Below are 12,394 nucleotides of genomic sequence, written 5' to 3'. Positions count from 1 at the left end.
AAAATACATAATATATCCTTTTTCTCCAAAAAGGAGAATTGAAGCAAATAAAGTAAGGCAAGTTACAATTTTTCATGTGATATCAAGTTCAGAGTAATCGGGACATTAATGTGTTCTTTACTGATATTATTTATTAAGGCGTGTATGTATATCTTCAAGCATATTAAAAAAAATATATATATACAGTATATTGCATTTTACCCATTTATTATTCTACCTACTAAAAATTAAGTTTTTTCTATTTTGATTTATGCCTTTTTCCTTGACACATATAAAAATATGAGAAAATCATACAAAAAGAGAGAAAGAAAATGCATTCGTGATGTTTTAAAAAAAATCTCTTTTCATAATTAAATATATCCCTTATCTTTCCTCTTTTGCTCAACTTAATTTTTAGGAGAAAATTACCAATTTAATAAGCACATTCAGCAAATTTGCTTTGTTATTTCGTTCTCGTTATGTTACTTTCCATCCATTCTGAATGTAATTTTATCTAAACATAACATAAAGCTCGATTTTAAGGGTTAATTGTGTGAGTTAAGAAAAATAATTATATTTTTTTAAGGCATGGAAATTACCGTTAGCTTTCCGCGTTTACGAAATTTGAAATAAATTTTAAAATTTTACAAATTTTAAAAGGTGGAACAAAATTTTCGTCTAACGAAATGAACTCGCTATTAGTGTCGAAAAGCTGTTAAAATGTTAGACCTTTATAACCTGGTGTTTAGGAGAGAAACAATTTCAAAAATTTGAAAAAAACCTATTTTGAATAACGATAAATTTTAATAGCCATTTTGTTTTTTAAAGTTCAAGTTTAGTATACCGCGATAGAAGAAGCAATTCACCGCTTTTCTGCGTTTGCAAAATTTTAAAAAAGCTTACGGTTTCACTGCAATAAATAATTGAAAAATGGTATTTTTAGGGTTCGGGGGGGGGGGGAGGGGGGGATAACTTTTAGAAGGGGCGAGGTAGGTAAAAATTTTGTTCTACGGAAGTAAGTTTCTACTAAAGATCAATGCACATATAATTTCAGCTTTCTATCTTCAAGGACGTAGAAGTTTTGTAAATATTTCCACGGACGGACAAACGGACAAAGTGAAATTAATAAAAACTTTTTTTCAAAAATTCTTTGGAACAGCGCTAAAAAAGGTACAGGAGAACCAAAATTATGTTAGCACAGCCAAATAAGTGCTACACATTTTTTTAAGTTTTGGGTAATCTCTAGCAATTAAGTAATCTTGAATATCAAAATATATAAAGAAAATATATTTATTCAATTAATATTTAAAATCAAACTTTCATGTTTTAAGTTATTAAATAAAAAAACTTTTGGCATTTTTCAAAAGTTTGTTTAAAACTAAATGTTAGGGATCAACAATAATAATCAAAGTAACAACTAAAGCAAGAAAGGAATTTGATTAAAACAATTTCGAAGTTTAAAAAATTCCTTACTGAACTTTTAGAAAAAAAAACTGCAAAGTTAAAAAATAAAACCTTTTTAAATTTATGCGTTAGCCAGTTTGAAAGTGTGTGAGTCATAACCTTTAAAAAGTTTTATTTGAATAGTTATTTTTCTTGAAAACTTGTTCGCGTACGGTTGAATGAAGCTTATATATAAAGTTTCAAGTGAATCGGTTGAATATCTTCTTCGAAATGGTCGAAAATGTAAAACAGACCCGCTAAAAAGTGCAGATCCCGAAGCCTAATATATCCCAAAAGTTGATGAATCCGTGAAATATTCGAAATAAACTTACATATAAAATTTCATTAAAATCGGTTCAGATGAACTTGACATACACACGTCCACAGACAGACAGACAGACCGAAAGGTTGCTAGAAATAGTTTATTTACACTTCCCTACCATGGAGAAGTGCATTCCCATCGAAAACCTGATATGCAAAATTTGTTGCCATCACATAACCTACCTATTGTATACACAATGCAGCCGTTAATTATTAAAAAAATTACAATTAGCGTACCATGACAATTCAAAACTTTTAATGGTTCTTGAGTCCATTCTATAGGTACAAGTACTTTTGGCAGCACTGTTAGATACGTCACTTAAAATAACACAAAAACATTTAACAAATAAGGGAAATTCTCTCATAATTTCCTTTAAATAAATTTGTTAAAAATTTTACCAAAAAAAATATGTTGTTTCCCCTTGCTTTTCATAATATTGAATTTTATTTTATTTCTCATGTTTATTTGCGTATATGTTTTTATATGTGAAAACTTCCTTCAGCTTCTTTTCCTTTTTTCAAAGCAATAAAAATTCCGCCATTCGAATGTTCACATTTTATGATTTTACTCCTTTCTTCCGTGAATCGTGAAAATTTTATTTTGATAATGAAAATAAAAATTTAATGCATATTACAAAAGTGAAAAAAATAAAATTTTTAAATTTTTTAAATATGGGCGACAATATCAAAGAAGCTAAAATTATGAAAGAATTGCATTGCATAGCATTAATCATATACATGCATAGTAAAATAGCTGGAAAATGTATATACTTATATAACTATTACTGGAACTTTGTACCTGTCGAATTTTATATTCTCAGGCCTGTTTTTAAAATTCAACATACTTTCTTTTAAAAATGTGCTTTAAATAAAGTTAAAATATTTTATAAATTTAAAATTTTAAATTTAAACATTTTATGGCGATAATTTTAAATTAACATTTTTAAATAAAAATTGTGAAAAAATAAGGTATAAAAATAGAAGAATGAAAACTACAAAAACATTACAAAGTATAATATACAAAAGAATTGTATGCAAAATATAAATGAAAAATAAATTATTAATGGAGTGCATAAAATGTTGTTATCATACACGGTTATATTATGCGGAATAGAAAAACTTAAAGGATAACATAAATATTATACACATATACATATGTACATATTTGATTTTCTTCTTATAAAATGAAATTTTAGATAAAATATTTGCTGTTATTGCCAAGCAAAAAGTTATATATCATCCAAAACATTTGGCTGTAATAAAAGACAATTAAAAATGTACAATATTTCTCCGATATATGTGTGTACATACTCGAATATATATGTGATTCATGTAGGATAAAATTAACTTGTATACATTTGTAATATATGGATTTTCATATAAAGATGCTCTATTGTTTAGAAAGGTGCATTTTGTTGGTAGTTTTAAAGAAATATATAACTTGTAGATACATACTTTTACACAGAAATAAATTGCGCATTTTTGATTTTAAGTGAACTATGTCAAAACATTATGTGTGCATATCATATTACATATATGTATAGTTGTGTATGCGCTGAAATGCATATTTTATTTTATATGTACAAAATCTATATACTTAATACAGAATATACAAACAAATTTATATGCTACACCACATGGCATCCTATACTATTAGCGTATCCATATGCAAAAGTTAGTATATATCGGCATAAATAATCACACGTTACTTTACCTGATCTAAATGAACACAATTAAAAGTTTAGCTCAGATTGCAATACGCATATTTATTTATTTATATACATTATATGTATGTAAATAAATAAATATGTGTAAATACAACTTTTAAGATATATCAGGCCAATATATCGGGAAATCCAATTTTTAGTGGGCCTGTCTTACATTTTTGATCATTATGAAGAAAATATTCAATAAATTTACTTGAAATTTCATTTATAAGATTCACTCGACTTTTGAGGAAACGTCAGCAACTGAACGTTTTCTACAGGCCAAATATACATTTTTGCGTATATAAACAGAAATAATCAACCGATTTCATTGAAATTTAATATTTAAATTCTTCGTATTAAAACAATGAACATATAAGTTTTTTGGGAAGATCAGTGCTCGGAAACTGATCTGAGGGCCGATTTTACATTTTTTACCATATCTACGGAACGAATTGATGCGATTTCTTGAAATTTGATATTTGAATTCTGGTTGTTACCGAAACAAGCTGGCGAGCATTGTAGGGAAACTCTACTAAGAGCCAAGTTTACATTTTTCCAGGTATGTTACCTATAAGATCACTAATGCCCTGAAAATTGAAAAGAAGTATTTAACAGACTTTTTTATAATATTTTGGAACACTTTCACTTAGCTAGATTGCGGTCGGTTATGTAATGACCACATCAGATTTTTTGTATTGTCTTTTAACTAGAATCTTTTAACTAGAAATATTTTTAAATATAAAAAGTTAAAATTACCAATGTTTGCATTCAAATTGGTTTTTAAGCAAAAACAGTTTTTCTTTATTTTATGTGATGTTCTATACAGGGTGTTTCGCGCAAGGCGGCAAAGGGATAATTTTTGATTATTGCAGATACATTTGCTTTCGAGCTACAACCTGTTGAAGAAACAAGATACCAGATTTTTCATGCATATAAGGTAAAGTAAGGTAGTTTCGTCATGTAAAGGGACTTCTTTTTGTTTTTTAATAATGTGTAACGAAGAGTTAATGTATGTGCAATCAAAGTATCATTTTTTGTTAGTTTTGAATTTTGACAAAATTATTTTTAACCTTTTCAGACAGTTACATTGTGAACTCTATATTTTTTTAAATTTTAAAATATCTCTAAAAACCATGTAATTTCGTTAACAAAAATTTTGAGCTTTTAATTGCGTCATGTAGAGTCATGGCAAAAAAAACTAGATTCTAATACAATTCCTTGGACAATTAATAGATATCGTGCAACAATTTTGAAAAAAAAGCATAACAAAATTTAAACCATTCAAAAACTACGTAAAATTTTAATTTCATCAGCACCTTATTTAAGTATTACAGTCCGCTGCCTCACAAAATATGATTGCAAACAAAACTTTAGCAAAAGTTAGTTTTAAATTAAGTAGTCTTTTTTAATATTGTTTAGAGCTATGTATTATATTTGTGAAATTTAACATTTCAATTTGCGTTTTTCTCGTATTTTTATCATTATTTGTAGAAAAACTTTGCCAATTTACATTTTTCGTTACTATTAAAAAAGATTGTACCGGTGATACCTGAATAAAATATAACTGACGAAATTTGATATTTTGGCTAGAAACACTATAAATAAAGCTCTGCATTTAATTTTTTTTAATATCTTAAGTTTCAAAAGTAAATATTCATATTTCAAAATGTTTTAATAAACCACTCAATTTCGTCAATCTGACAATCTCCACATTTAAAAAATTTGGTCGGTAACTTCGTGACCTAATTTTTATTTTTTAATATTTCACTTTTTGAATTTTTTTCTTATTAATAATGTTTTTTTATGTTTAATTTGTCAAAATATAAGCAAATATGTAAAAAATTACACATATTTCAACAGATATACCCTTAAGAAACTCTCAGACACTAAGGAAACTAAGAAAACACTAAGAAAAAGAAAAAAATTCGCCCGATATTTTTTGCAGTATTCTTAATTACTTTTAAAATTTCATTTATTCTAATTTTTTAAAATTTAAAAACGGGTCTTCTCACTTTAAAAATATTTAAAAACAAAAATAATTGAATTTTATTAAAAATTGATGGGGTTATTTGACAAATACGTGAAGGAAGTGCGATCTATGACGAAATTAACAGCACTGACGAAATTACCTTACTTTTCCTTAAATAAGTGCTTATTACTTTGAAACAACGTTACATAGAGTAACCATTGTTGGCTTGTTACACAGGTGACTAATTGCTCTTTATTTTCGGTTTTCAATTAATTTACCGTCCGCACTTTATATAATAAGGTATGTGATGTGATGACACCAAATTTTGGATGTCGAGTTGTCTATTATAGGGAAGCGTAAATAAACTACTTTTAGATATCGGTCTGTCGGTCTGTCGGTACCTTTTTCCGAACCAATTTTACACTTTTGTGTATATGAAGAGAAATAATCAGTCAATTTTCTTGAAATTTAATATGTAAGTTCAGGGTGTTAAACAATGAACCTATAAATTTTTTGGAAATAATCAGGGCTTGGAATAAGGACTGGGCCGATTTTGGGGGAACTGGGAGACATTTTTTAACATATTTACGAAACGAATTGATAGAATCTCTTCATGAAAATTTGATGTTAGAGTTCTGGTTATTACTTATGTTAAAGCGGTCACTTCAAAAATCATCCATAATAAAATGAGAAACAATCACTTCAAGATTCAATGTGTCACAAATGATATATTAAAATATAGGGCTCAATTGCGAGAGTCTTTTTTTATGACTTTTATTGTCACTCTTTTAGATTATTACTGCTATTTAATCGGCTTCGGTCAATAGCTTTGAAAGCTTCGGTCAATAACTTTCAAAGCTTTGAAACATTTTGGTCCTGAATTTCGTTTGCTATTCGCGAATCGAAATATAATAAAGTTTGGTTAAACCAATGGTTTGTAATATGCACTTTTCTCTTCAATAAGTGAAAATACTGCTTTTAAAAACAATCTAGCGAAGCAATCTACGTTATTAAAATAACTTATATTCATAAACAAATTTATTTCAAATTTCAATTGCAAACATTTAGGATGACTGATTAATGCAGTATTTGAAATAATGCAAATATAAATTTAAAGAATAAATTTGAAGAAACGAAGTAGTTATTAATGTCTAAAAGTTGCTAAAATTTCAAACTCCTAAATCTTTCGGTCTTGAAGAAAAATGATGTCAAAAATTTGGTAAAAACGGGTTTTAGGTAACGGTAAATTTTAACAGCCATTTTGTCTTTTTAAAGTTCAAGTATGGTATGACACATACATAGATCTTTACTACAAACTTATTTCCGTAGAACAAAATTTGTTGAAGGGAAAAGTGCTTATTTACAAATCATTGACCCAAATTTATTTCATTTTAAAATAACATTCTTCTTTTTTAAATTAACTTTTTTTTTTTAAATTAGCCTTAAAAATTTATTATAAAAAAGAAAAATGTTATTCAAAAAAAAAGTTTACCTTAAACAAAATGAAAAAAGTGTTTCAATATATATCTACCAGGCTACCAAGCTGAAAATATTTTCCGAAATTTTGAACCGGAAAAAAAATTACAAAAACTATTCTTAATGTTTTATGCTTTCGAAGTATATCGATTGAAATATTTTTTTATTTTTTTTTGTGAAATTTTTGAGCATTCCTTGTGACTCTCATTTTATTTAGTATGGTTCAAAAGCCATTTGATTATTATAATTATTCTTTTTTATTTTTTATTTCTCTTTTTTTTTAATTTTAATTTCTTATTCAAAAACTTTACTCTGCAATTCAGTACCCTTCCATTTAGAAGATTGGAAAGATTGTCTGCGCTAAAAGTTTTTTTTAAATGCATTTTTCAGATGGAATTTACCAACCGTTTTTTTTTTTTTAATTTAAATTTTAAATTTAAAAAATATGTAGAATGAGTAGAGCTAAAAATATTGATCAATTTCCTTCATACAAATAATTTCCTCTTCCATTTAAACTCCATACAAATTTGGAATTATTTTTGATTTTGCTCTCTGAGCTTGGTGGCCTGATAGACATATAAGGCATTAGACAAAAATTTTTTTTGCATCTTTCTTGTACTTACCGTTTTATATTGCATTGAAATGATTCAAAATTTAATCAAAAAAAATTTAATTTTTTACAATTTATTGTGAAAAATCAATAGCAATTGCGCAACACTTCAAACTGAAAGATATGAGAACAGTAAAAATCTTCTGGCAACTAAATGAAATTGCAAGCGCAAGCTACAACTTTAAAATTAGTTTTTTCCATTCTTGAAGTTTCTGATTCTCGTATCATTCTTTGCGTTGAAGTCCACAATTTTGCAGTTTTGAAGTGGCATAGTGTGTTTCCACAATATTGCAGAATGTGTTTAAGGCATAGTGTGTAAAACGTTGTTATAACATTTATGTATATTGTATCATGTACAATATTATTTAAAAAAATATATTATGTATGTACATAGGTATATCATGTAATTAAAATAAATATTTTGCATAAAAAAAAATGGCGAATTTATACGAATATAAATAACTATTAAAAAATTAAAATAATAAATAATAAACAAAAGTTATTAAATGTAGCAATATTTAAAATACTGTATTAAAATAAATACTGTAATAAAAACGATTTCGATTAATTAATATTGTACATATGTTTTGAATCAGACGATATGAATTCTTCCTATGCAAATGCAAAAAAGTGGAATTAAAAAAAATGCAAACATTATCGCATAATCACCGTAACTTTCGATAGTATTTGGATATTAAAAACTTATCCAAAAATATAAACTATTGAAATTTAAAATAAAACTTATGAATTTATGATTTCAAGACAAAAATAATTGTTTTGATAAAACATAAGGCTGATTTTTTTATTTAAGTGTTGTGTACATCTACATTTTAAATTGTTTTTATTAAAAAAATTAAAACAAGAAATAACAAAAAATTAAAATAAATTAAAATATTATCTACTTTTTTTCTTTAAAGTAACTTTGAAATTTGGTAATATAATAAAAATTTGGTAGTTGATAAAACAAATTTATAAATAGAAATTGTTAATATTTACGACAAAAAAGGAAAAGCTATAATTTTATCACGGTGATAAGTTTTTTTTAATAAAACTTAACACTATACTTACATATACATATATTAAATAAAAGAAGATATATGCAGGTGCAATTTGATTTAGCCTAAGTTATTGAAATTACGATCTATGTAGTGTACAAACCTAAACCTATAATTTTTACAGACAGTGAAGTTACTTTTGTTTATAAATGCTGTATACAAAAATTTATATAAATTTTTTTACTACGATAATTTATATGCATTTAATTACACTTAAAAACTACTGCTATTGCTGAAATGAGAATTAGGTGAATTCATTCATTAATGAATTTATTCAACAAATAAGTTTTTTCTTCCTTAACAAAGTTGTGTCTATCCATACTAATAAATAAATTATAACCAGTGAAATTATATTGTAAAAAAATCCAAGAATTATTGGAAAATTGCATAAGAACAGGTTATTTATGTTAATCGTGCTTGCTTTGGAATTAAACTATATCAGCAATTCAGATCATATATAATATATGTACATAAACATCTACAATTTTTAGCATTTTACATTAGGTGAAAATATGTTTTAAATTCAACAATATGTATAAGATAAGAATTTAAATCTAATAAAATTTGATACAGCAAGTGAAATAATTAATACACGTATAGCATTTACTCAGATTTGCATTCCAGCATATTTGGATAATGAAGGATAAGAATATAATATAATAGTGTTAATTATAATATAATGTAAAAGTTTTTATTATACTTTTGTAATCGTATTACACAAATTAAAAATGTAACAGAAATAAACATGTTATATAAAAACTCTTCTAAATATAAATATGCATATAAAAATATAAATTAGCTATACCATCTAAAAAGTCAATGTATTATGTAAAAGGGGTAGATGTTTTCAAGCCGGTTAAAAATTAAAAAAATAATTAAATGTTGTCTTTTGTATGTATGTATGTAAGTATATGTATCTGGAAAATGCAAAATCAGTGTTTTTAAACGCAATTTGTGTTTTATATTTTATGTAACTGTGGTATATTTATAATAATTTATAAAATTGGGTAAATACACAAGATTTACTAATAACAATATAAAAATAAGAACAAATTTTGAACCTTAAAATAAACCAAAACAAAAGTAAAGAAATATTATGCATTATCAAGCAAATTAAAAAAATTATATTCCATAAAATTATAAGTTTATTAAAATAATAATATTAATTATTATTATTATTATTATTATTATTATTACTATTGTTATTGTTATTTTTATTACTACTACTATTATTATTAATTAATGTAGATAATAATATATGTATTGTAAACATTTTCTTTTTTTTGATATTTATTTAAAAAATTGTTTTGTTGTTTATAATTAAATTAAAGATAACATGATATGTAGATAAAAATTTTGGAAAGTGAAAACTTTGAAATTTTTCAAGCAATATTTTCATATGAAAGTAATAATACTTTTCTTAGATGGATTTGTTGAAAAATATTCTGTTTATCCTGAACTTTGACTTCTTACATACGTATTATAATTTTTATTTAACATAATGAAGGAGTTGTTAGAACGGAAAAAAAAATCCATTTTTTTTTTAATTTGAACAAAATCTGTTCAAATGAAACCAATAGCCTGGATGTATTTAGTTTAATAAACTTAATAAACAATATTTTGTGGACTTTGGATTAGAAATTTTTTAAAACTTCAATTAGTTTTTATGTCCAGGGAAAGAAAGTATAAAAACCATTATAGTCTTATAACATTTTTATGAAGCTTTTATTGTCATCTTTTTAGTTTTAAATTTTATCAAAATTGAATTACAGATAAAAAATGCATCATGCAAAAGACTCACATTAAGTGATTAATTTAATGCTTTAACGCTATATATTATATTCCTCTTTTGCCTTAAATCTTTTTATGTAAGCAAATTTTACATTCTCGACAGTTCAAAAGAATTCGCATCAACTTACAATTTTAATTAATTACAGGAACAAAATTAAAAACGCCCATTTAACTAATTAATGAAAAACAATAAAACAAAAGTTTTTTTGATGTGCAAAAAATTTGTGAAATATATATAACAACACCCAAAGAAAATACTAAACAATACCTTTTAATAGGGTCGCAAATTCATTTTTTATTAGAACAAGATAATCCGCAAAAGTGGCTACTACAAAGGGAAGCTTAACTTATCCAACATCAACATTGACCGATAGTCAAATTGAAATCAGTCCTCTAGTTACATCTAAAGCAGTCCAAACAATAAGTTCGCTACCAGTAAATACATCTTGTACACCAAATGGAAGTGGCATCGAAACAAAAATTACTATTGCTGCAACACAAAAAATTAACACAGCTACCAGCACTCGTGATTCCCCACCACATTCATTTACGGTTGCAAATATAAAATCAACCACACTTAATGTGCCGACGCAATCAGCAACAACTCAAACTCACTTTTTTGGTATCCAAGCTACACAAACCCAACGGATTGCAAAACAACAACAAAATCAATTACCAACAACTTTGATTGAAATCCATACACCACAGGACTTAAATTCACCATATCATCAATTACAACACCAGCGACAAATTCAACCGCAACAAATCATATTGCACCATAAAATTCAACCCCAACTGTCATCACAATTTCAATCAAATAAAACAACTTGTACAAATGGTTTAGTCGGATCACGAAACACTTTAAAAGCAAATGACATTGGTGATTTAAAAATTTTACCTGTGCCTAGCAGTGATATTGGGCCCGTCGTATCAAATTTATTTAATAACAATATAAATAATAAAGCGAGTCAAAATATTTGTGCATCGCAACCAGTTTTAGTTTCGACAACTTCGCCAACAAATAAAAATGCAACAGAAATATTATCTGTTATTCCAACAATCAAACAACCAAACGTCACACAACAATCAAACAAACAAAACGTTACACAAACATCCCTTATATCAAAAGAAACATTTAGTGGTAGTAATAGCCCAAATTTATTGGCAACACATGTTGCAACAACAACCGGAACATCATTACCGCCGATCATTGTTAAAATTGAACCAACACATTCATTTGAAATAACAAATGAGAATGATTCACGTGTACTCAGTTTACCAATATCTGATTGTGATCGAATTGGTGCTAGTTGGGTTGATCTCAAAGATATAACAGATATATCAAATAGCATCGTAGATGCAAAATATGAAAATATAACAATCGCAGCTGCAACACCAACCGTTGCAGGATGCAGTAGTAGTAGTAGCACAAGAACCAATGGTAGAGGTCGCAGCAGCAGTAGTAGTGAAGTCGCCTCTATATTAATTGAGAACAATAAAACAATTTCAAATTTTATCAACAGCAACGGAAATGGTGATAATAGTAATAGTGGTGGCCAGTTTAATGCTTCGCCAAGCATAGCAACTTCACAAAGTCCCATTTCAAATATTGGTACGAATTACAGGAGATCTACTACAAACACTATTAATGAAACGTTATCTCATTTGACAAAAAATATAAATTATCAACAAAAGGAAACACAAACAATGAAAGTGCAACCAGTAGCTGTTACATTACCCAGCTCACCATCAGCTACTGCAAATATAAATTTTGTTGCATCATCGTCTACTGCAGCTACTCGAGATAATGTCACTGGAGCTATGACAGGTAAAAATAACAAAATCATTTTTATTATTTTATAAGTTAAGTATGGTATATGTTTTTATTCAAATCAAACAAAATATATTTTCAAAAAAAAGTACATTTGCAATTTAGTAGCACTAGAATTGACTATTTTTAAAATTTTTTACCGTCCAAACCCACAGCCTGGGTGTATTTAGTTTGATAATGTATATGTAATAAATATTTTTTTGAATTTTT

General features: G+C 26.4%; 1 protein-coding gene across 1 annotated transcript; it reads left to right on the top strand.

Moving 5' to 3' along the window:
• Positions 1–2,415: 2,415 nt before the first annotated feature.
• Positions 2,416–12,181, top strand: LOC129616999 (uncharacterized; the record flags this gene model as incomplete). The annotated part of the gene is made up of 2 exons (XM_055532458.1): positions 2,416–2,506; positions 10,676–12,181. Coding segments are annotated over exons 1-2 (1,597 nt in total), but the record flags the coding sequence as incomplete, so codon positions are not given.
• Positions 12,182–12,394: the final 213 nt, after the last annotated feature.

Source organism: Condylostylus longicornis, unplaced genomic scaffold (genome assembly GCF_029603195.1).
Source record: "Condylostylus longicornis isolate FDR11 unplaced genomic scaffold, ASM2960319v2 ptg000361l, whole genome shotgun sequence".
Lineage (NCBI taxonomy): Eukaryota > Metazoa > Arthropoda > Insecta > Diptera > Dolichopodidae > Condylostylus > Condylostylus longicornis.
The sequence above is the reverse complement of the archived record's forward strand: the minus strand, read 5'-3'. Positions and strand labels throughout refer to the sequence as shown.